The sequence below is a fragment of the Piliocolobus tephrosceles genome, chromosome X, assembly GCF_002776525.5.
Source record: "Piliocolobus tephrosceles isolate RC106 chromosome X, ASM277652v3, whole genome shotgun sequence".
NCBI classification, from domain to species: domain Eukaryota; kingdom Metazoa; phylum Chordata; class Mammalia; order Primates; family Cercopithecidae; genus Piliocolobus; species Piliocolobus tephrosceles.
In genome coordinates, this window is record NC_045455.1 from 57,208,131 (window position 1) to 57,235,234 (window position 27,104).

General features: G+C 34.1%; 1 protein-coding gene across 2 annotated transcripts in view; it reads left to right on the forward strand.

The window, feature by feature from the left end:
- The window catches only part of DIAPH3 (diaphanous related formin 3), a 522,768-nt gene that overhangs the window by 254,668 nt on the left and 240,996 nt on the right, over positions 1-27,104 (forward strand). For both annotated transcript variants that reach the window (XM_023196219.3, XM_023196220.3), the window contains 2 exons: positions 11,327-11,421; positions 15,752-15,853. In XM_023196219.3, the coding sequence (XP_023051987.2) occupies positions 11,327-11,421; positions 15,752-15,853 (197 nt within the window). The remainder of the gene's footprint in view (positions 1-11,326; positions 11,422-15,751; positions 15,854-27,104) is intronic.

Here is a 27,104-nt window from a genome sequence, read left to right on the forward strand (position 1 = left end):
TGAACATGTGGTCTTCATGAGAAATAATTTGTGTGTGTTGCTTAGACCACAGAGATTTTGTTTGTGTTTGTTTTTTGTATGATGTACATATTTTAGGGAATTTCCCTCCCAAAAGAATTTAGTCTCAGTTCAAAGCACTGTGTTTTGAACTATGTCAGATAATGTCTAAAAGTTCTGTATCTGTGATCTAAAGAGATGATTTTGTTTTGAAGAATGTTCATGAATTGCATTACAATTTAGTAGTGTTGATTCTAAATAGTCTTGTAATAGTTCCTGAAGAAATATAATGTTTAATAGAATTCTTTTTTTTTTTTTTTTTTTGAGACGGAGTCTCACTCTGTCGCCAGGGCTGGAGTGCAGTGGCTGGATCTCAGCTCACTGCAAGCTCCGCCTCCCTGGTTCACGCCATTCTCCTGCCTCAGCCTCCCGAATTCTTTCTGGATGGGTCAGCTGTGATAAGTTAGCCTGAATGTCCATCTCAAAGTTAAATAACTTGTTGAACAAGGTTATTTATTTATGTATTACAGAACATGTTCTACATGGGATTTCAAATTTAGTTAAAACAGCCAATAAATACTGATTACCTTTGTTTATTAGTTCTGTATTTGGCCTTTAGTCTTCACTACAATCCCACCAGGTGGGTATTAGCATTGACAGTATAGATAGGGAATCTGGTGGGTGTAGCAGTTAAGTGATTTCAATAAGATTGCTCATTTTGAAAATATTTTAATGTTTATATAGTTTAATATATATCTGTTCCTTTTTACAGATAACAGAATAACATTTTTATGGAAAAGGATCCTGTTTGCTTTGTTTCATTTAGCTAGAGTATATATATCCTATTCATTTAATTGAGAAACATGTTTTAAAGTGTAAGATGAAAAGATACAGAATTTATGCCATGTCATGTTATGATGTAATCCATTTTTAAGATTATTCTTGCCCTCTCTGATGGTAGCGGGCATTATGATTTAAGCTTTAAGAAGCTTTAGCAGCCTATAGTCTTTATTGTAATTATAGTTTGATTCACAGCTGGTTTTTGTCATGAAATTTAGAGTTTTGAGAGTCTGAATTCTGAGAAGAGTCTTAAAACTGTTTTAGATTGAGATAAATTGAAATAAAACAGTGGTCAGTAGTGGAATACTGATACTGAAATGGAGAGGTTCATTTCTAAAGTTGATTGAAGAGAAATATTATGGTTGTGTACTAGATTAGAATTTTGGAGAAAGAATCTAAAAGTCATTCATTTGTCCACTTGTTTATTTAAGAGTGTTTTTGGTTTCCTATGTTTTTGAGTTCGTAAAGGTTTTGGCCAAGATTCTGGGCACATCATGAAGGATAGAATTCCAGGCACTCTAGGATCAAGAGAAGGCTCAGGAGTTTTGTAAGATTCATTTGTTTTACCAGGTTTGTTTCCACTGGCGGTAAGAGCTGTAAAAGGAGCAGCTCTGGAATGTACACATTATCATCAAGGTTTAAATATTTGTAAATTTCCTAGCAGAAAACAAGCATGACTGGCTCCAAAATCTTCACACTTTACACTTTCAAGCTGAATCCAAAGCTTCCTATTGGATCTGTATAGTCATCTTCTGAAAGATAAAGATGTATGTTAGTAAAAAGATTCCTTTTGATCGATCTCTTGGACACATTAACTGAATATCTCTCATTTTCAGTAACTTGAAATATTTAGAAAATGTATATTTGTCTTCTGAATTGTCTCTTAGGCATCAGGTCATTTTCAACTCTTGTTTTTTTTTTTTTTTTTTGTCCTTAGTTGTTATAACAATTGCTTTCCAAAAGACAGTTTATTCATAAACTATTTTTTAAACCCTAGTTTGATCTTTATATATATGCTAGGTACTACTTTAATTATAGAATATCTCAAAGGAGTGAACAAATGACAACTGTAGGAGAAAGTAAAAGAATATTCCATCTGTAAAACAAATTCTACTATCACCATTGTATCCTTTCTGCTTTTTCTTGTTTTTATTATTTGCTATTATATTTATCATTATGTTATGCTATCTATTTGTTTATCTTATGTATTTGTTTGTTCATTTATTTTTTTGAGATAGAGCCTTGCTCTACTCTGTCACACAGGCTGGAGTGCAGTGGCATGACCTCAGCTTATTGCAGCCTTCACCTCTTGAGTTCACTCTCATGCCTCAGCCTCCTGAGTGGCTGTACAGGTGTACACCACCACACCTGGCTAATTTTTGTATTTTTTAAGTAGAGACAGGGTTTTGCCATATTGGCCAGGCTGGTCTTGAACTCCTGACCTCAAGCAATCCACCTGCCTCGGCTACCCAAAGTGCTGAGATTATAGGCGTGAACCACCACACCTGGCCTGTTCTTTTTTATGTCTGAATAGTATTCCATTTTGTATATATACCACATTTACTTTATCCAGTCCTTCACTGATGGTCACTTATGCTGATTTCATATCCTGCCTATTGTAAATAGTATTCCAGTGAACATAAGAATGCAGATCTCTTTATGATACTGATTTTATTTCTTGTGGATATATATCCAATAATGGAATTGCTTGGTTATATGGTAATTCCATTTGAATATTTTAAGGAGACTCCATACTGTTTTTTAATAATGATTTACTACTTTACATTCATACCAAAAGTGTATAAGAATTCCTTTTTCTCAACATCTTTTCTAACACTTGTTATCTTTTGTCTTTTTAAAAGCATTTTTGTGGGTACATAGTAGTTTTATGTATTTATGGGATACATGAGATGTTTGAATTTGGGCATAACGATAACATCATGGAGAATGGGATATCTATCCCCAAGCATTTACCCTTTGTGTTACAAACGATCCAATTAAATTCTTTTAGTTGTTTTTAAATGCATGATTAAATTATTATTGACTATAAACACTCTGTTGTGCTATCAATTAGTAGGTCTTATTCAGTCTTTCAAATTTTTTGTACCCATTAACCACCCTCAACTACATCCCACCATCCCTACTTCCCTACAACATTTCCCAGCCTTTGGTAACTGTACTTCTACTCCTATCTCCCTGAGTTAAATTATTTTGAGTTTTAGATCCCACAAATAAGTGAGAACACGTGACATTTGTCTCTCTCTGCTTGGCTTATTTTACTTAACATGATGATCTTCAGTTCCATCTATGTTGTTGCAAAGGAGAGGATCTCATTCTTTTTTATGGCTAAATAGTACTCCATTGCATAGTATGTCCCACAGTTTTTTATCCGTTTTTGTCTTTTTGATAATAGCCATTCTAACAGGGGTTTAGGTGGTATCTCATTGTGGTTTTGTTTTGCCTATCGTTGATGATTAGAGACATTGAACCTCTTTTAAATATACCTGTTGACCATTTGTATGTCTTCTTTTGAGAAATGTGTTTAGGTCTTTTACCCACTTTTTATTTTGGTTAATTATTTTCTTTTCCTTAAATTGTTTGAGTTCTTTATATATTTTAGATATTAATCCTTTATTAGGTATATTGTTTACAAATATTTCCTCCTATTCTGTAGTTTGTCTCTTCACTCTGTAGATTATATGTTTTATGCAGAAGCTTTTTAAGCTTGGTGTAATACTATTTGTCTATTTTTGCCTGTGCTTTTGAGGTGATAGTCAAAATTTTATTAGAGACCAATGTCCTGGAGCTTTCCCCCTCTTTTCTTCTAGTAGTTTCTTAGTTTTGATTCTTACGTGTAGTAGTTTCTTAGTCTCTTTTTCATTTTGAGTTTTTTTTTTGGAATCCATTAACCATCCATCTGAATCTCTCCCCACTCCCCTACTACCCTTCCCAGCCTGTGGTAATCATTCCTTCTTCTCTGTCTCCCTGAGTTAACTTGTTCAGATTTTTAGATCCTACAAATAAGTGAGAAATTGTGATATTTGCCTTTCTCTGTCTGACTTATTTCACTTAACATAATGATCTCTAATAGTTGGTAGCTGTTGTACATGGAATTTTCTTGATTTCTTTTTCAGATAGTTTACTATTAGTGTGTAGAAATGGTACTGATTTTTATGTTGATTTTATGTCCTGCAATTTTACTGAATTTATTTGATTTAACAGTTTGTTGGTGAAGTCTTTATGATTTTTTTTTTTATTTAAGCTTGTTTTCTGCAAGCAAGTACAGTTTAACTTATTTCTGCCTTTTTTTTTTTTTTTTCTCTTGCCTAATTGCCCCGGTTAGGACTTCCAGTAATATGTTGAACAGAAGTGGTGAAAGTGGAGATCCTCATCTTCCAGATTTTGTAGGAAAAGCTTTTAACTTTTCTCTATTTGTTATGATGAAAGCTGTGTGTTTGTCATATATAACACATATATTTATTGTGTTGTGACAAATTTCTTCTATTCCTAATTTGTTAACATTTTTTATCATAAAAGAGTGATGAATTCTGTCAAATTAGTTTTCTATCTATTGAAATGATTATATGATTTTGTCCTTCATACTGTTAATAGGAAGTGTCACATTTACTGATTTACATATTTTGAACCATCCTTGCATCTCCGGAATGAATCCCATTTGATCATGGTGATTGATCTTTAAATTCAATTTGTTGAGAATTTTTGCTTCAGGGTTAGTGACAAGTAGTTTTCTTCTGTTGCATCCTTGCAGGTTTTGGTGTCGGGGGAATGCCAGCCTTGTGGAGTGAGTTTGGCAGTATTATCTACTCTTTTATTGTTGTTTTGAATATTTTCAAAAGAATTGGTAATAGTTTTTACTTACATGTTTGATAGCATTAAGCAGCAAATATATTAGATCCTCAGCTTTTCTTTGGTGAGAAACTACTTATTACTGGTTTCAGTTTCCTTACTGGTTATTAGTTTATTCAGGTATTCTATTGTTTGATAATTAAATCTTGGTAAGTTATAATTTTCTAGGATTTTATCCAGTTTTTTTCTAGGTTATCCAAGTTATTGATGTATAAGAAATCATTCAAATAGTCTCATAAATTCTTTTTATTTTTGTGGTGTCAGTTGTAATATCTTTTCATTTATGACTATATTTATTTAAGTCTTCTTAGTCTAAATAAACATTTGATTATTTTGTTTATTTTTCCAAAAATCAACTTTTTGTTTTTTGTTTTCTTTTTTCTTTCTTTGTTTTTTTCTTTTTTGGTATTTTCTAGTCTCCATTTCATTTATTTCTGATTGGATCTTTAATATTTTCTTGCTTCTAATAATTTTGGGTTGAGTTTGTCTTGTTTTTCTAATTCCTCCAGGTGCAATGTTAGGTTGAGATTTTTTTTTTTTTTTTTTTAATGTAGACGTTTATTTCTGTAAGCTTCTCACTTAGATCTGCTTTTGCTGTATCCCATATATTTTAGTATATTGTGTTTCCCTTTACATTTTTCTAAATAAATTTTAAAATTGAAGACTTAATTTCTTCATTGACCCATTGGTTATTTAGAAACATGTAGTTTAGTTTTCATGTATTTGAAAAGTTTTTGAATTTTCTTCTGTTATTGATTTCTAGTTTTATTCCATTGTGGTCAGAAAATATACTTGATATGATTCTAGTCTCCTTAAATTTGTTAAGACTTGTTTTGTGGCGTAGCATATGATCTGTCCTGGAGAATGTTCCATATGCAGTTGAGAGAAGGATGTTTATTTTGATTTTGTTCTATGAAATGTTCTGTAAATATTTGTTAGGTCCTTTTGGCCTAGAGTTCATTTTCTATTTAATGGTTTTTTTTTTTTTTTTAATTTTCTGTCTAATGATTGTTTTATTGCTGAAAATGAGGTGTTGAAGTCTCCTAATATTATTGTATTGAAATGTATGTCTCCCTGTAGATCTATTTGCTTTGTATATTTAGATTCTTTGGTGTTGGATACATTATACACACACACACACACACACACACATATATACACATATGTATGTTTACAAGTGTTACATCCTTTTGCTGAGTTAATTACTTTATTATGTAATATCCTTCTTTGTCTCCTTTTACAGTTTTTGGTTTAAAGTATATTTTATCTGATGTTAATATAGCTACTCTTGTTCTCTTTTGGTTTTCATGTGCATGAAATATCTTTTTCTATCTTTACACTTGGTTTATATGTGTCTTTACGGGTGAAGTGAGTCTTCAGTAGTCAGCATATTGTTGTAGTTTTGTTTTGTTTTCATTCAGCCACTGTCTTTTAATTTGAGAATTCAATCCATTTAGATTCTAGATAATTATTGATAGTGAAGGACTTATAACTACCATTTTGTTGATTGTTTTCTAGTTGTTTTGTAGATCCTGTTTACTTTCTTCCTTTATTACTGTTTTCCTTTGTGGATAAGTTATTATTTCCTAATAGTATGTTTTGATTTTTTGCTTTGGATTTGTAGTGCCTTTAGTGTAGATTTTTGCTTTGTGGTTATCATGAGGCTAACTAAAATATTTTTTATAGTTAAAACAATTTATTTGAAACTGATAACCTTGATCACTTATAAAAAAATAAGACTACATGTTAATTGTACTCTCTCCTTCAATTTTGAATTTTTAATGTCACAATTCACATCTTTCCATATTGAATATTCCTTAACAATTTATTGTAGTTACTGTAAATTTTAATAGTTTTGTCCTCTATTCTCTCTTTTAAAGATATAAGTGATTTTACATACCACCATTACATTATTAGAATATTCAAAATTTGACTATGTACTTACTTTTACTGGTGAGTTATACTTTCAGATATTTTTGTGTTTCTCATTATCATCCTTTTCTTTCAACTGGAAGAATTTCATTTAGCAATTTTTATAAGACAGGGCTATTGATTGTGAACTTCCTTAGCTTGTGTTTGTCTGGGAAACTCTATCTTTCCTTGATTTCTGAAAAATAAATTTTTATGGTACATTATTCTTAGTTAGAAGTTGTTTTTCTTCAGCACTTTTAATATGTCATCGTATTTTCTCCTGGCATGTAAGGTTTCTGTTGAGAAGTCTGCTGTTAGGTATACTGGAACTCTCTTGTTTGCTATTTTATTATTTTCTCTTGTTGCTTTCTGGATCCCCTCTTTGTCTTTGATCTTTGACAGTTTGATTATAATGTCATGGTGGTATTGGATTCAATCATACTGGACACCTTTTACCTTCTCATATCTGGATATCTATATCTTTTTCCAGGTTTGGAAAGTTTTCTGCTGTTACTTTTTAAAATAAGTTTTCTACAATGTTATCTACTCTCTCAAACCTCAATGACACGTTTTTGCTCTTTAATGCTGTCCCATAAATTTCACGTTTTCTTCATTCCTTTTCATTCATTTTTCTTATTCTCTTACTGTATACATTTAAATGAATTGTCTTTAAGTTTACAGATTTTTTTTCTTCTGCTTGATCACTTCTACAGTTGATGCTGTCTATTGAATTTCTCATTTTGTACCTTGTATATTTTAGCTCTAGTATTTCTGTTTAATTTTTAAAAACTATTTTCTTTGTTAAAAATTACTATTTTTTTATTTTCTTGAAGTTCACTGAACCTTTTTTGTTTTGATTTATTATTATTATTATTATTATTATTATTATTATTATTATTATACTTTAAGTTCTAGGGTACATGTGCATAACGTGCAGGTTTGTTACATATGTATACTTGTGCCATGTTGGTGTGCTGCACCCATCAACTCGTCATTTACATCAGGTATAACTCCCAATGCAATCCCTCCCCTCTCCCCCCTCCCCATAATAGGCCCCGGTGTGTGATGTTCCCCTACCCAAGTCCAAGTAATCTCATTGTTCAGTTCCCACCTCTGAGTGAGAACATGTGGTGTTTGGTTTTCTGTTCTTGTGATAGTTTGCTGAGAATGATGGTTTCCAGCTGCATCCATGTCCCTACAAAGGACACAAACTCATCCTTTTTTATGTGTGCATAGTATTCCATGGTGTATATATGCCACATTTTCTTAATTCAGTCTGTCACTGATGGACATGTGGGTTGATTCCAAGTCTTTGCTATTGTGAATAGTGCCACAATGAACATACGTGTGCATGTGTCTTTATAGCAACATGGTTTATAATCCTTTGGGTATATACCCAGTAATGGGATGGCTGGGTCATATGGTACTTCTAATTCTAGATCCTGAGGAATCACCATACTGTTTTCCATAATGGTTGAACTAGTTTACAGTCCCACCAACAGTGTAAAAGTGTTCCTATTTCTCCACATCCTCTCCAGCACCTGTTGTTTCCTGACTTTTTAGTGATTGCCATTCTAACTGGTGTGAGATGGTATCTCATTGTGGTTTTGATTTGCATTTCTCTGATGGCCAGTGATGATGAGCATTTTTTCATGTGTCTGTAGGCTGTATGCATGTCTTCTTTTGAGAAATGTGTGTTCATATCCCTTGCCCACTTTTTGATGGGATTGTTTGTTTTTTTCTTGTAAATTTGTTTGAGTTCTTTGTAGGTTCTGGATATTAGCCCTTTGTCAGATGTGTAGATTGCAAAAATGTTCTCCCAATCTGTAGGTTGCCTGTTCACTCTGATGGTAGTTTCTTTTGCTGTGCAGAAGCTCTTTAGTTTAATTAGATCCCATTTGTCAATTTTGGCTTTTGTTGCCATTGCTTTTGGTGTTTTAGACATGAAGTCCTTGCCCATGCCTATGTCCTGAATGGTATTACCTAGGTTTTCTTCTAGGGTTTTTATGGTATTAGGTCTAACATTTAACATTTTTTTTTTTTTGTATTTTCTTGAAATTCACTGAACTTTCTTAAACTACAACTTTGAATTCCTTGCCAGATAGTTCATACATGTCCGTCTCTAGTGTGCATCACTGGCAGCTTATTTTTTCTCTTTGGTGATGTCATGTTTCCCTGATTATCTTTTTGCATTGTGGTCAAGTGTTGCTGTCTACACGTTGAAGAAGTAGATATTTATTCCATTCTTCTCAGTTGGACTTTATTTTAGGTCATCTTTCAACAGTAAGTCTGTCTAGGGTTTCTGAGTAGACCATCTGGTATGGATTGCTATTGTTGGTGTAGTACTAGGGAGTGCCCTAAGCCTAGAAGTGCTTTGGGTGGTGCAGCCCAGGCTGGAAAATTTTTGGCTCCCACAGCTGACCCAGCATCAGGCTTACTTTCATGGTTCCTAATGCTATTGTAGTCCTGGGTGGTTCCTGAAGCCCACGGCTGCTGTTGCCTGTTTGCCGCTAAGTATTTTCTGTAAAGGAAGGTCGCTGCAGTCATCTGTCAGTGATATGGGCCAGAACTCGAGTTTTTCTCAAAGGACCATTGGATTCCTGTCTGGTACCAGTGTCAGTTTAGATGGTTAGATTGCAGGTACCTGTCAGGAATCAGACTCCATGAGCGTTTTATACTGGTAGATTTGTTATTAAGCACAAAGGCAAATTTTCTATGTTCACTTCCCTCTCTATTTTTCAAGTGGACAGTATCTTTTTTTTTTTTTTTTTTTTTTTGCTCTACTGGCTGACGTTGGGGGAGGGATTGATACGGGTAATGTAAAACATTCTTTACATCATCAATGTTTCTTTTTTAGTATTAGTCTATAGCAGGTACTATGATTTTTTACTTGTTTTCTCTGTGTTGAAGGTATTTTCTTTCACATATGGCTAGTTCAAATTCATGTTTCTGTGAGGGTGGAGAATTACTGGAGAGCCCTACTTCACCATCTTCAGTGATTATATTTTTTGCATGTTCTATTATCTGCTATGGAGTTATCTTTTGTAATTTTACAGATCTCTACTACTTTTTTTTTTTGAGACAGAGTCTCACTGTGTTGCCCAGGCTGGAGTGCAGTGGCGCAATCTTGGCTCACGGCAACCTCTACTTCTTGGGTTCAAGCGATACTCCTGCCTCAGCCTCCCGAGTAGCTGGGACTACAGGTGCATGCCACCACGCCTGGCTAATTTTTTGTATTTTTAGTAGAGATGGAGTTTCCCTGTGTTAGCCAAGATGGTCTTGATCTCCTGACCTTGTGATCTGCCTGCCTCTGCCTCCCAAAGTGCTGGGATTACAGGCGTGAGCTACCGCGCCTGGCCAAATCTCTATTTACTCTTATACCATTTATATATTTTATCTTGTTCTTGGGATATTAAGGATTATAGACATCTGTGAGTTTTATCATAATTATTTTATATTTAAGACTTCTTGGGTTCAGAACTGTGTGCATTGGTGATATGAACACAGATGGTGCCCTTGTTAACCTGTAGGTGATACATGATAGTCTCACAAATCAGGAATACAACCTCAATACAGAAAAGAAGCTGATCCTGTTTCCTGAGTTTTATAAAAAATAGTCATCCTTTGATATCAGAGGGATTGGTTCCAGGACTCCTGATGAATACCAAAATCCACAGATGCTCAAGTTCCTTATAGTCAGCTTTTATATCTGTGGTTTCTGTATCTTTAGATTTAACCTACTGTGGACTGAATTTGATCCACAGTTGGTCAGATTTGTAAATGTGGAACCCACAGATATGAGGTGTTGAACATAGTGTCTTTATCTAGAAATACACATACTAGATGACATAGACATTCATTAAATAAAAAAGAAAAATAATAGACTATTGATTTGCAGGTGCTGAGTATGGTTAAGAAGTGACATCTTGAATGTAGAAACATAATAGTAGAATAAGGGGTGAACTAGCAAAAGCATTGTATTTGTTGCTATGAAAATATCCTACTTCAGTAACTTTTGAGAAAATCATTATAATAGTTGATATAAGAGGCATCAGGAAAGATGTGAATAATGTTTAGAATTCTCAGTAATAACATATTTTACTATCTATTACATTTGGATCATTTTCAATGAGAATTTGTTTTCTACAATTGGATATTTTAAGCTTTGGTTACATCTAAAGATTTCTCTAGCATACTGTTCACAATGTTTCTGAATAGTGAAGTGCTACTATTACTTGTAAAAGTGTTAATGTACTGCTTAGCAGTTTTCTTAAAATACTTTTTGCTGAACTCTTTTCTAAGGCTAGAATAGATACAAGCAACTAACGCCTATGTTTAGACAAATATTACATGCACCTATTGTGATTTTCTCATTATTTTCATTACAATGTGATGTTTTTATTGTGTACCTTATTTCATTTTTTGTTATCACATGAAAACTGGCATCATTCTTATGGTAGATAAATAACTCAGCATTTAAAAATCAACCTTGGATCCAGTGTAATAACACAGGACTGTTGTTTAAACACTAGTTTTAAAACTAGAGAAGAGTATAAAATGTAGTAATGAAAGTTTCCCCCATAATAATTATATTAAATGTTTGAATTCTCTTGTTTTCTGAATTTATTTTTGATTTTATAAATAGAACTACATCTGAAATACTTTCTTAAACCTTATTCATTATAAACCTTTCTCTCTTTCTCCCTCTTAGCAATCTTCCTGAGCTCTTTTCGGGTGCCATATGAGGAAATCAGAATGATGATATTGGAGGTAGATGAAACACGGTTGGCAGAGTCTATGATTCAGGTAAACAAACAGGCACAGCTTAAATTTCAATATTTCATTGCAAGCTTCTCATTAAATAGAAATCTGTAAGTGAAGGAAAATTCTTCACCCAAATCATTCAACTGGAAAATCATTACTGCATAATTAGTTTGAGCATAACTTCTGTACTGCCAGGAGAGAAAGCTGCATCGTCTCTTAACTGCTCGTGAAATATAATGCTATCAAATGATTACATTTTAAGTATTTTAAGTTATTGTTTCTGAAAGGCAAATTGTTTAATTTTACGTTTTTGTTATACTTTAGATTATTAATGTGTTACTTAAAATTTGTTTCTATAGCCCTTTTAGAATGTGTTTTTCTTTGGCTTATGAAGATATTATTATATGGTTTAGAAGATTGAGGGAGTTTTCATTGACAGTTACCTTTACTAACAATTCTTCTTTGAGTCATTTGGGCTCCTATGAGTATTAGAGATTGTTTACATAGTATTCTGAATTTATTCAGAAGGCTAGAAGATTTTTGTTAATGATTTTTATTCATAGTATTTTCAAATGAGTGCTAGCATCGTGTTGAAGTTATTGCTGAGTTCCACATAAGAAATCAATAATGTATATCTTGATAACATTTAAAGTTGGAGAATCAAAACACAAAATTATATAGTGAGAGATTATCTTCAGCTTACCATCTTTTGTTCTGATAGCGGATATATTTAGGAAAATGATTACTTAGCCATATAAAGAAACCAAATATTTGTTAGTGCCAACAAGCAATTAAAGTTATTTTGAACATTTTAACTAATCAATAAATTATATCTTTGGAAGTTGTTCTAAGTTTTGCCTTTCCTATCTTGTCTTCTAAATGTAGTGGTCATAATTTCACTAGTGATTTGTGCTGTGAGTCTCTGAGACTCATAAACTAACTGATTCAGCTGCTCTTATTTAAGCATTTTTTTCTCTTTCACTTTCTTTTTACTGGATTTTCATCTTCATTCATGTTGATTATGTGTGTGCCTTCTTGCTGGGAATAGATTCCAACTTCCTTAAATAAAATTTTTCTACTTAATACTTGTTTGTATTTCTTATAATGAATTAGTTAAATATTTACAGAGTAGCTTTTAGCTTGATTACATGAATGTTTTAAATGAACACGTCGTTTTGTTATATAATAGAAAAGAGATGATTTGCTTTTTAAAATTCATGTCCAAAGTACATTCAGCTCCATATATTTTGTAACATATTAGTTTTTTATTGGTACTGTAACAATTCACCAAAAACTTATTTGCTTAAAATAATACAAATTTATTATCTTACATTCCTGTAAAACAGAAGTCTGGTATTGGTCTTACTATGCTAACATCAAAGTATTGGCAGAATGGCCTGTGTTTCTTTTTGTAGGCTCTAGGGAAGAATCTGTTTGTATTTCCAGCTTCTCATGATTGCTCATACTCCATGGCTAATAGAACCATTCCTTCATCTTCCAAGACAGCAATCTTGCATTCCTCGATTCCTTTGTCTCATAGTCACATCTCCCTCCAGGTCTATTGTTTTTCTCTCTTCTACTTTTAAGAACTTTTTGATTACATTGGGTACATCCAAATAATTCAGGATAACCACTCTAAGGTCAGCTGATAGCAACTTTAATTCCATCTATAACCTAAATTCTCTTTGCCATGTAACTTAATATTTTCATAGGTTTTGGTGATTAGTCATGTACATCTTTAGGAATGGATGTCATTATTGTGCCTATCATACTTTCTAAATATAAAACCAGCCTTGGGTATTTCTAAAATGTAAAAATTTATTTTGAACATATATAAGGTTTTAATATATTCATTAAAAAGTAAAAATTTCTTGCTATTTGAACTCTTAATTTTAAAAGTATAGTCCTCATTTTAATGTGAAAAACTTCCTATTTTGACCAGGGCATGGAAACAGAGCTTTATGTTGTAATAATCATGATTTTGGTTCTTTGTGTTCACTGTGATGGTTATATTTTGACATATTTAGTTACTTATTTGTATATATGTACAGGTCAGCAGTATGTCATTGTTTTGCCATTTTTCATGCCACTTTTCCACATCATTTCTTACTCATTTACCTTTGTTTGTCACACCAATCATTTATTAATTCATTTTGCAAATAGTTTATGTACCATGTCCAGGGCATTGTATTAGGCTCAATAATTTTTATTTTTTATTACCTTTGTTTCTTTCTGAGACAGAGTGAGACTCTGTCACCCAGGCTGGAGTGCAATGGTGTGATCTCAGCTCACTGCAACCTCCGCCTCCTGGGTTCAAGCTCTTCTTCTGCCTCAGCCTCCTGAGTAGCTGGGATTTCAGGCGCCCGCCACCACGCGCAGCTAATTTTTGTATTTTTAGTAGAAATGGGGTTTCACCAGGTTGGCCAGGCTAGTTTTGAACTCTTGACCTCAAGTGATCTGCCCGCCTTGGCCTCTCAAAGTGCTGGATTACAGGCGTGAGCCGCAGCACCCGGCTGTATGTTAGGCTCAATAAGAATTAGACTTGATCTTCTTGGAATTTATGATTTGGCAAAGGAAATGATGTTTACATACATAATTGTAAAGCAAGGAAAGCAAAGTTTTAAGATTAGTTTAGACCTATAGAATATGTTGAGGCCATATGCTTTGTGAGTGTACGTGTGGGGAGGCAAGGGTATGTAAAGGTTGAATAGGTATAGATGTAGAATAGAGCAGAGGAGTTGCATGAAAAATGTAGTGAGAGACAATTGTTTTGGCAGTAACAATACTGTGGGCTGTGAGGGAAGCTGGGCCTGTGTGCATATCTGTGCAGAGTTTAGCTGAACAGGAGCTTAAGATTTGCAAAGGGTATGGGGAATTTGTAAGGGGAGAAACAAAGGAAGATTAGGACCATGCGCTTAAAATCACAATAGTATTTTTATGTTAGAATGTAAAATTAATGAAGTGAAAAAATTAAAAAAATTTGGATTAAAGATGAAAATCTAATTATATATGACATATTCAGGGGGATTTGATTGTCATCTAAAAGGATGCTAAAGAAATTCAGAAGCCTGAAGTAATAAAATCTAACTCACAATCCAGCTGTCAACTAGAATGGGTAAAAAGAAAATATAAATAACTATGTCTTTTGGTCTCAAGCAATTCCACTAAGAGAAATTTCTGTTTATGTGGGGAAATCATATACTTTAATTTTTATTCAATTTGGTATTATTAATAGTGAATACTTGTCTAGGGATGATCTTAAAATGCCACTTTTTGTTTTGTTTTGTTTTGTTTTTGACCAGTTAAGTTTTTGTCCAAGGGTACACAGTGAGTCAATAACTTATTCTTTGATCTAATTGCTTTTGATGTATAACATTCTCTAACAGTATTTTTAACTAATAACACCTTTGGGGAATTTCCCCCCATAAATCTATATAGCATGATTTAGGCTTAATTATAGTTTGTTTTCGACTTTGGGCTTGTACAGAATTTACTTATGCTGTATTTGGAATTGTGAGCACCAACCACTCTTTTTTATCTTATTTTTAATATCAATGCACTAACTTCTTGTAACACTATTATAGTTGACTGTATTTTGATACAGAGGATCTATATAGACTTGGGCCAAGGGATTGTTTAATCATTTAAGTTCTATCAGGAAGACATAGTCTTGTGTATTCCTTTAATCTTTCTTCAAGTAGTTCTGTTGTTTAAGTGTGTGGCTTACTTAAGTTTCTAAAGGACCTCTACATGCCTTTTATCTGCAAGGTATATCAATCATCATGTGTCTTCAACACCTTTAAAAATTTCTTTCACATCAGAAAAATCACTTTGTTTTAGAGACATCTTCAGTTTTTAATATTAAAACTGTAATCCTATTAGTAAATCTTGCAAGCACTGCCATTAAAATTCCTTTGATTTCTATTCTGTCCCTTCCCATGCCTTTTTGTAACAATATGATGATTTCTTTTATACCCCTGAGTGAAGTGTTAAAATATGTTTGACTTTGCCTGAAATTTCTGACATTTAATTCCCTAAAGCTGAAATGTAATGGATCACATTCATCCAGGTGAGAAAGCTGTTCCTTTGGTATAGGTTGAGTTCTCTTTCTCAATTATATAGCTAATCAAATAAACATTCAGTTTCAGTAGTGCTTGATTTGAATATATAATAACTCCAGGATAGAGAAATGGAAAATTGACTGTTTTCAAGATGCAGGGAATTTTGCTTAAGGCTTATTAGGAGGGAGGTTACCTAGAAATAAAACTGAAGATTAACTTCACTGGTTTTCTTTCAGTAGTTTTTAAATTATATTTTTAAAATTCAAGAAGTATATTTAGTGAAGATCTTTCCTTCTGGTTTTAATTTTTAGAACTTAATAAAGCATCTTCCTGATCAAGAGCAATTAAATTCATTGTCTCAGTTCAAGAGTGAATATAACAACTTATGTGAACCTGAGCAGTTTGCTGTCGTGGTAAGTACTGAGTCTCAGATAGGATTTTTATACTGTGCCAAACAAGAGAACCTGTCAAGTGTTTTTATATCGCCAAATGTAAAAGCATGTAAGCAATTACCTACATTTCATATCCATCTTACTTTTTTTTAACTTAAGGTTATTCATGTGAAATTATCTTGATTTAAAATATACATTGAAACTCTGGCATTAAGTGAAGTCCAAAGGGCTTTTGAGAAGTGTATGTATAATTTTTTTTGCTCTCTATTTAATGTCCAAATGTAAAATAAAACTGTACTTCTTATGAATAGAGAGGTATATTTGTGATTTATTCTAGAACTGTGTATTCCAACATATTGCCAAGAGTAGCTTCAGTTTCTCTTTCTGATCACTTACTTGAATTCAACTCATAGTAGACTGAAATTATAAATATAGTCTCTTTCTTGGCAATGAGGATGAAAAATGAATTCACTTTAGAAAATCTTTGAGGTACCTTGATCATCATCTTGTTCCAGCCTTTTATTTATAGAAGCTGGGGTCTAAAGAAGTGAAAAAGAATTTCCAATGGCATATATTAGCTGTATTGCAACTTAAAATTTTAAGATTTTTATCAAGATTTCTTTTCTGTGCTTTTTTATCCTACCATCAAATTATTATTTTTAGGTTGGTTATACTTTGCCATTATAACAATACTATAGGGTTGTTTCTCTAATAAGATTATTTTTTCCCTTTTATCTTCAGTTATATTAATAATCTCCAGGAATTTTGTTTGACAGAATTTTAAAAATTCAGGTTGATTTACTGAATAGCTGTGCCTGCACCTCATATTTGGCATGTTGTAGACATTTGCTTTTAAATTCCTTCCTATCTTCATAAACGTACTCTACTCCTCGCTACCACCAAAGTTAAAAAAACAAAAAACAAACAAACAAAAAAAAACAACTCCAAATAGAACACAAAAGAAAAAAGCATGATTTTCCTTATTTACAGTCTATTTTTTTTTTTTTAATACTTGAGACAGAATCTAGCTCTGTCACCCAGGCTGGAGTGCAAGTGGTGCAATCTCGACTCACCACAACCTGTGCCTCCAGAATTCAAGTGATTCTCCTGCCTCAGCCTCCTGAGTAGCTGAGACTACAGGTGCCAACCACTACACACAGCTATTTTTTTGTATTTCTAGTAGAGATGGAGTTTCAACATATTGGCCAGGCTGGTCTCGAATTCCTGACCTCAGGTGATCCCCCTGCCTCTGCCTCCCAAAGTTCTGGGATTACAGATGTGAGCCACCCCACCGGGCCTGTTCTAAAACTTTTAAATTCATTGTCTTTAAGAAAACAAAAAAAGTTTTTGCTTTTTAATCCAATTCTTCAGGGTATTCTCTTCCCTGCCTGCCCTTTTTCTATCTCCTTTTTTCTGTATTTCCTTGCTTGCTTTCTTTTCTATTATCTGGTCAGTTTGTCTATTTGACGCTCTATTTGCCATGTCTTCCATATGAGAATAGGTGGATAAGGGAGAATTTGCATTACATTTTAACCACAGACCCTTTTCAGGACATGTCAACTCAAACGTGATCTGGAATCTACACATTCCATGCTGGATCATACCTGAGTGCCAGTGGAATATAATTTGGAAAGAGTAATGCTGTTGAAAAACATCCTCTATAAGCAGTATGAACAATGCTTTAGTCACCTATTGATTATGACAATATACTCTTGAACAAATTGTTTTAAGTTCTGGTTTCTGTGGTACTAATATTTTAAAAGGTAATTGTCACAGATGGACATTTGGGTTGATTCTAAGTCTTTGCTATTGTGAATAGTGCCACAATAAACATATGTGTGCATGTGTCTTTATAGCAGCATGATTTATAATCTTTTGGGTATATACCCAGTAGTGGGATGGCTGGGTCATATGGTACATCTAGTTCTAGATCCTTGAGGAATCGCCATACTGTTTTCCATAATGGTTGAACTAGTTTACAATCCCACCAACACTGTAAAAGTGTTCCTATTTCTCCACATCCTCTCCAACACCTGTTGTTTCCTGACTTTTTAATGATTGCCATTCTAACTGGTGTGAGATGGTATCTCATTGTGGTTTTGATTTGCATTTCTCTGATGGCGAGTGATGATGAGCATTTTTTCATGTGTCTGTTGACTGTATGAATGTCTTCTTTTGAGAAATGTCTCTTCAAAAATGTGGCACATATACACCATGGAATACTATGCAGCCATAAAAAAGGATGAGTTTGCATCCTTTGTAGGGACGTGGATGCAGCTGGAAACCATCATTCTTAGCAAACTATCACAAGAACAGAAAACCAAACACCGCATGTTCTCACTCATAGGTGGGAACTGAACAATGAGTTCAATTTGACTCGGGAAGGGGAACATCACACACTGGGGCCTATCATGGGGAGGGGGGATTGCATTGGGAGTTATACATGATATAAATAATGAATTGATGGGTGTTGACGAGTTGATGGGTGCAGCACACCAACATGGCAAAAGTATACATATGTAACAAACCTGCACGTTATGCACATGTACCCTAGAACTTAAAGTATAATAAAAAATAAATAAATAAATAAAATTAAATTTAAAAAAAGGTAATTGTATTGGTGAACAAATCAGACTGAAAGTTGAGGAACAAAATGAAATATTTTTGTTTTGTTCTATTTTTTGTCAAGTAGTAATGTTCTTAAATTTTACCTTTTTCCATTTCTATTTTTCACCATTTCCAATCTGGGTCCCACTACTTTTCAACTTCTGCTCTCCAAACAGAAGTTGGAAACCTGCTTAAAGATCCAAACAATCCTTGATAATTAACTAGACCCCCCGCCAAGAAAAAAAAAAAAAAAAAAAACTGGACAAAGAGTGTTAGACAGTCTGGAATGTCTGAAATTTTCTGTACTCCTTTCTAGGTTAAAAACTTTTGCTAACTTACTAAACAATGATGTGTTTTCAGTTTATCAACATTGTATCAATAATACAGTAATTTGATGATTTTAAGAAATTGATTATAATTACCATGTGTGTTTCTGTAAGTCTTCCATAATAATATTTCATTTTTAAAGTAATAAAGTTTTTGAAATGTTTGTATAAAAAATGGGCAATTGATTTGAAGTGAACTAAACTCCAGATATCTACAAGACATCCTTGCCTTAAAAATATGTTTACTTCTTGATTTAGCCTAGATTTAAAGTACGTTAGAAATGTACTAATCATTTTTACCTCAGAAGTCATCACACAGTTAGAAATAAGAAAAAGTGAAGAGTTTGGGTTAACATTAGTGCTTTCCCAGCTCCAAATAGGACCAAAGCTTGACTTTTCATTTGTTTTTCACTGAATAAAAATTAGCTTTTAACTCTTTCATCTTTAAGTTCCATAGACTGATGTTGTGATTTCTAGCGATTTCATTTGAACAAAAATCAGTTAAAATTCTACAATTTTTACTTGCCACTAAGTTTAAGTTTTCTTTTATCCAGTTATGTGAATTCATTAATTTGATTCATATTAATTACAAATTTTTCTGAAAGGTTGTGTTTATTTAAACTGACACCCAAACTTGAGACAGTAGATTAAATTCAGTCAAGTTGCTTGCATTATATAATCAACTTTAATTCCCCATAAGAATTAGTTAAAAAACATAAGGTGTAGCTCCACGGGGACATTAATGTTTATTTATGTTATTTTCTTTTTGATAGGCAGGGTGTAAAAGTAACACATCTAAAATATTAGTAACCAATGTCAATTAAGGTCAATTAGCATATATAGTTTGTATACTGGAAATGTCTTACTTTTGTGTGTGTGTGTGTGTGAGACGGAGTCTAGCTCTGTCACCAGGCTGGAGTGCAGTAGTGTGATCTTGGCTCACTGCAACCTCTGCCTCCTGGGTTCAAGTGATTCTCCTGCCTCAGCTACCCTAGTAGCTGGAACTACAGATGCACACCACCAAGCCCAGCTAATTTTTTTTTAATATTTTTAGTAGACATGGGGTTTCACTATGTTGGCCAGGATGATCTTAATCTCTTGACCTTATGATCCGCCCACCTCGGTCTCCCAAGGTGCTGGGATTACAGGTGTGAGCCACTGCGCCCGGCCATATGTCTTACTTTTATCATGTATTACGTAGATACAGTTTTCCAGGGCTCTATATCCTATAGAATATGGTATGCAAATTTACTATGGGAACTATTATGTCAATTTCTATTAACTTGTATATCCTTGAAACTTCTAACCACTAAACCATGTAATATTCTTTTTTTTTCATGTTTTCTGTAATATAGACTTTATGTTCATATTTATGTCTCTGTTGAAATTGGAAGCAAAATTATTTAATGCTGATATTACCTCTCTTTCTAATTAAGAGTCTTAAATATCTATGTAGTAGACATGGATACTTTTTGTGGTACTCAGTTCTTAGTTGTTCATCTGTCACTTATATAGTAATTCAGAAACTTAAGTTACCTTCTTAAACTGATCTCCTTGTGGTTCTTGTGACTGGCCATGCACTCATTTGATCAGGATAGCTCTCAAGTGTTCTAGGACTGATCATCCGTGTGTGGGGTGAAGTAGTGCTGGTGACATGTGGTCGTAGGTTGACTTGTACCTGTTAGGATTGAAATCCAGTTATATGATTTCAAGGCCTTAGAGCTTAATTATATTATTGACTTTTTATTTTTGGATATGATCATATATTTATTTATCCTATGTTTTCTAGGAGATTTTGGTATATGAAAAGTAACACATCAAAAATCCAATAACTCTCATTCCATGCTAAAAGACTAAGGATCCTGGCCAAATGGTGTTTTAGAGGAGTGCCCTGAGAGTTGGTCTACCTCATATAGTGGCTTGTAATGAATAAGGCCATTTACATGCTGTTTTTGTTTGTTTAGGTTCTGGACAGAGGACACTGAATACTGACTGATGTGCTTAATTTGAAATATTCTTTTCCCTGGACAGTCCAGGACAAAATTTTCTTGTGGAGAAATTGATTTATATTTCAGAGGCAATAGCCTTCTCTTTTACTCAGCTTAATTTTCTATCACTAGATTAACAAATGAAAATATACTTTGTCATTAATTGGAGTCATTGTTGTGTCTCTTCTTGGATTCTTTCCATCCCTGTTTATACCCAACACCTTCTCGTCCATCTTTCCAAAATATTACCTACTTACCAAAGGTTGGTTCCGGTGGAGTAGAGCCTGACTTTAGTTGTATGACTGCATTTCTCGTATTTGTAGGCTTTCTTTGATCAATAAGCTATTAGGTAAAATCACTGTGCTCACAGTGGCATGATTTAACCATGAGAAATGATTTATGTAAATATACAGTAGGATCAGAAGATTAGCTGAAGTTTGGAAAGAGGCCTAAAAATTTGCAATTGAAGCTTGGTGTACTAGACTTTCTTTGATTAAAAATTCTAGGTTTTTGAGTATTTGTCTCCACGTTATTTAATTCTGTTAAGCTTCCTGTTCTTCAAAGAAATCAAACATTTATAGGAAGATTGAATCGATCAGGTGTCCTGTTTGTGTGCTGTATTTTAATCTACCACCATTTGGTGTCACTGTAGGGCAGGGCTTTTAAACTTTGTGCAGCTGAGGCCTTTTTAATGAAAAATGTTGTAGGAAGTTCACGCGTATCTCCCTGCATTAAAAATCCCTCGCTTTAAAATACATCATATATTCTTGTTGTAAAACATTCAAATAACATAAAAATATCGAATACAACGTAGATATCCACTGTATCCCACTGCCTCATTTCATTCCACACAAATGATCATTTTTAACAATCTGTTGGACTTCTAATTCCATTTCTATGTATTTACCAATGTGTGCATGTTCATATGAACATTAAAAAAAAATCCATTGTTCTGAAACTTTTTGGCTGTGTCATATGTTTTGAATATGTTTTTCATGTTGTACTGTTTTTAAATTCTTGCATTGTATTTCATAGCCCATATTATGATTTTTCCTTTTAATCATTCTCTTAATGAAGGACACTTAGTTATAGTTTCCCCCCCGCCTCAGGTTTTCAAAAAAATAATTCTGTATGCATCTTTATATATGTATTTGAAGGCAGTGCATTAGTATTGCACATGGTCTGGGTTTAAATCCTAGCTGTACCTCTTCCTAGCTATACAATATTTGGAAGTTACTCATTTTTTTGTACTTCCGTTTTCTTGTTTATGAAGTAGGACTATTTTAGTTTCCTGTTGCTGCTATAACCAATTAACTACAAACTTAGTGGCTTAAAACAACACAAGTTTATGATCTTACAATTCTGGACATCAGTAGTCCAAAATGGTTTAACTTGGGTGCATTCCTTCTGAGGACTCTAGGGGAAAAATTTATTTCCTTGCTTTTTCCAGCTTTGAGAAGCTGCTTGCATTCCTTGGCTCATGGTTCAGCATGCTCTGACTTCTATTTTTGTTGTCACAACCCCTTCTCTTACCCTCCTGCTTCCCTTATAAGGACCCTGTGATTATATTGGGCCTTCCCAGATAATCCAAAATAATCTTCCCCATCTCAGGATCCTTAATGACCTCTGCAAATTCCCTTTTGCTAGGTAAGGTAACACATTCAAAAGTTTCGGGTATTAGGACATGGATATCTTTGAGGGACATTATTTTGCCAGTAACAGGGAAATAATAGTGCCTACCTACTTTGTATCGTTCTGAGTATTAAATAAATTGAGAGTGAATAGGTGTAAATCATCTCACAATCATACTTAGTCTTTGAATTGCTAAATTGAAAGACCTTTTTAATCTTGCTAGTTACTGTCAAATTGTCTTTCAATAAGACATGTGAACTTATACTTTTTTTGTTTTTTTTTTTTTGGAGATGGAGTCTCACTCTGTCACCCAGGCTGGAGTGCAGTGGTGCGATCTTGGCTCACTGCAAGCTCCGCCTTCCAGGTTCACGCCATTCTCCTGCCTCAACCTCCTGAGTAGCTGGAACTACAGGCACCCAGCACCATGCCCAACTAATTTTTTGTATTTTTAGTAGAGATGGGGTTTCACCGTGTTAGCCAGGATGGTCTCGATCTCCTGACCTCATGATCTGCCCGCGTCGGCCTCCCAAAGTGCTGAGATTACGGGCGTGAGCCACCACTCCTGGCAGAGCTTACCCTTTTATGAATAGTGTAAGTGAGGATTCTTTTCGTTGCATAATCACTGATATTGTTTTTCTTTTTTGGTTGGTGACTTTTATTTTACTTATTTCATATTTCCTGGTTATTAAATGAGATTGAAGCAGTTATTATATATTTATTGGTTGTTTATATTTTTTCTTAGAATTGCCTATTTTCCTATTTTATTGCCTTATAGATTGTAAGAGCTCCTTATATATTCCATAGTGCTACTCTTGTAAATATTTGCAGTTTTTCTCACTGCCTCTTACTTGTCTTTTTACTTTTATTTATGATGTCTGCTGTATCTTGCATCTTTGAAGTTTGGTTTTAAAACTGAATTAAAATAAAGAAGATCTGTATAACTCTCTTAATGATAGAGATGTGATTTTTTTAGGGACACATTGGTCCTTTGTACATGATAGGTGCATGGAAAATAGCAGTTGATTAATTCTTTAATTTGATTAAATAGAGGATCTTGTAAAGATGGAAAATGGAGAATGAAATGCCCCTAAATGAGTTTCACTGACTCTAAATTCCTTCAGTTGCTCCCCGAGACTTTCACACTGATAACCAAAATTCTTAGAATAGCATTAGAACTTTTAAAAAATGTATCATTTAGGTAAACTGATACAATAAATGGCATGTATTTGAAGTGTAGCAGTTGATTAATTTTGACATATGAAAACATCCATGAAGTAATTACAACAATCAAGATAATGAACATACCCATTACCCTTAAATGTTTCCTCAGGCTCATCTCTAATCCCGTCCTTCCCACCCAGCATTACGTCTTTAAATGAAGCAGTTCCTGCCATTCACCTTCTACCTCCTATCTTACTTTTTTCTCTCTGCCTCATCATTGCTAGACAATTTGTTGAGCTCTGAAAGCATCATGCTCAAGCCTGTCAATATTCCGTCTTTCCCTTCTTTCCCCTTTGAGGAAGCCTCTTTGGGGACCTTTCCCTAACACTTCATTCTATACAAAATTCAGCATCTTTCCTCTTTGTTATCACAGAACCCTGTGCATATCTCTAAATAGCTTGTATTATACTGGAATATAAGTGTGATTTTACAAGTCACAGTCTTCATTTGTTCTCTGAACTTTTTGACAGGCTAGAGTGTATTGTGCTCATCTTTCTATTCACAGCACATGGCACATCTACTGGCACATAGTGCCACATAATATATACATATAGGTTAAGTGGAAGTAAGAAATAAGGAAGTGTTGAACAGAAAGGATGGAAAAAATATAACAAGAACAATAAAATGAAAACTGTTTTTAAAAATCTTGTTGAGTATTTTTGATATTTTTGTTAAAAATGAATCTGTAGATGATTTCTCTATGAGTGAAAATGGGTTAATTCAAAAGTAGACCAAGAAATCAATAACTTGGTGCATAATTCACTTTTTTTTTTTTTAAAGAACAGAACTTAAACCCAAAGTGATCTTGCCATTTAACTTGTAAGTTTGTCTAGTACAACACCTTAGATTGAGCGTTTTCCTGATCTTTACCTCAGAAAGCCATGTTGTTTTGAGTGTGACTACTCATGGCACTCTATACAAATACTTGTTTTAGTACTTAGTGGTTTTATTTCATAAAAGATGTTGAGGAAATTGTGATTTGGTATAAGAATCATGGCTTACTGAAACACTTGTAAAAAACATTAACCAAGATAGGTGAAAGGATATCTCCACCAAACCAACGCTTTCCCAGACTAAATATCTCCGGGTCTTTCTTGCATTCCTTAGGTGTTGAATATTTCAAGGCTTTGCAAATACCCAGATACAAAATCAGTCATGTTTCCCAGAGTTCAATCTCCTAACAAAAGGCAAACAGTTACTCTGATATAATTTTTTTCAAGAACCCATTTTGATTTCTTGTAATTACTACTGCCTTATCTCTAATAATTCATCTTTGATCTTGTCTGTCAATTACATAAATTGTACCAGTCTGAAGTTGGCAGAATATACCGTTTTCTCTTCCTGGAAAAGAGAAGTTCCTTTCATCCACTGCTACTGCTTTGTCCAGTTGTCCAAGGTCCTTCAAGTTCCATGATGCTTTAGACAGCCATTTGGTAATCTCATCTGGAAATCTTTCATTACACAGTGAGAACATTTGTTTGAAATAATAGACTATTATTTCATAACTATATTTTTAGCTATTTTAAATCTTAGAGGTATGTATCTCTTAAAATCATAAGCATTCAGTCATTGTTTTCAGTTATTTTTGTCACTTTATTTTTACTTTTATTTTTTGAAGACAATTTCACTTTGCTGCCCGGGCTGGAGTGCAGTGGCACGATCTTGGCTCACTGCAACCTGCGCCTCCCTGGTTCAAGCGATTCCCATGCCTCAGCCACCCGAGTAGCTAGGATTACAGGTGTGTGCCACCATGCTTGGCTAAATTTATTGAATTTTTAGTAGCGATGGGGTTTCACCGAGTTGGCCAGGCTTGTCTTGAACTCCTGACCTCAAGGGATCTGCCTGCCTTGGCCTCCCAAAGTGCTAGGACTATAAAGAAATACCTGGCACTGAGTAATTTATAAAGAAAATAGTTTAATTGGTTTACAGTTCTGCAAGCTGTTTAGGAAGCATGGCAACATCAGCTGCTGGGAAAGCCTCAGGAAAACTTATGATCGTGGTGGAAGGTGTAGGGGAAGCAGGCATGTCTTACATGGCCAGAGCAGGAGTACGGTGGGAGGGAGGTGCAACACACTTAAACAGCCGGATCTCCTGAGAACTCTTATCATAAGAACAGCACCAAAGGGTGAAATCTGCCCCCATGATCCAGTCACCTCCCACCAGGCCTCACCTCTAACATTAGGAATTACAATTTGACTTGGGATTTGGGTAGAGGCTCAAATCCAAACCCTATCAACCATACACATTTTTTCTTTACGTGTTTAACAGTCCAAAATAATGTGTAATCCATTCATTGATTTAACCAAATATACTGACATTCATGAAAAATTAGAGGCTTTTTAATGGTGAAACTTAACATTGCTTTTACTGCTGATAGGTTGGGTATACTTAAGAACTTTGTACATTTTTATTTGCACTCTCATTAGGTGATTCTGGGGAAATGCCTCCTGGTAGCAACTGTTCCAGTAGTGTATGTTTCAGTCTTAGGATGTTTTAGGGACTTGGATTTTGTTGGATGAACTTAAACTTTGAGTTTGTATTGGTAGACTGTACCATTGTCTGATAAATTTTCTTTGATTACTTTGTCTCCTTGATTCAGCAATAATTTATTCATCTTTTGACAAATACATATTGAACACCTACTGTGTGCTAGGTATTGCTGAAGACTCTGAGTTTAATGCGAAGATCTTTCTCTTAGACCTTATTTGTCTTATATTTTCATTGGAGATGATAATATATATGCATAAATAATAATGTAATATCAGATAGTAGTGAATGCTCTGCAGGAAGTGGTAGGATGAGTGTGTTTGTGTGTGCAAGTTGCGTGGTTAGGAAGGACTTTGGGAAGAGGTAACAGTTGAGCAGAAGGCTGAGTGGCTTTAGTTAGGGGTATGGATATCTCAAGGAAGCATGTTATAGACAGAAGAGACCACAAACACCAAGGCCTTGAGGGATAAGTGAGTTTGGCTATGTGAGGCCATTGGCTGTCACAGAGGAGACTAGGGAGATGGTGGGAGATGGTATAAAGAGGCCACCAGGGCCTTGATCATGCGTGGCCTTGCAGCCTTAGTGTGAGAATCATGGATTTTATTCTAAGAAAGCTTTTATTCTAAGGAAGCTGTTAGTGAGTTATAAACAAAGGGGTGAAATGATCAGACTGATGCCACAGAAGTGTTATGCTTGTAGCTATATGGAGAAGCAGATAGTAGGGTGAGGTGAAGAATATAATTAAAGCCAATGACTGATTAACATGCTATTTCAATGATCTCATTATTAATGTGTGAATTAGTGGTAGCTTGACAGACTTGGCAGCAGTGTCATTGGTGAGAAGTAGATTCTGGATGATTTTGAAAGAGGGAAGTAGAGTTTCTGACAGATTGGATTTGGGATATAGGAGGAATCATGAATAACTCCACGGTTCTTAGGCTGTAGAATTAGATAAGAGTTTTATAGAAATGAAGGAAAGTCTTGAAAGAGAAGCAGATTATGGAAGGGAAA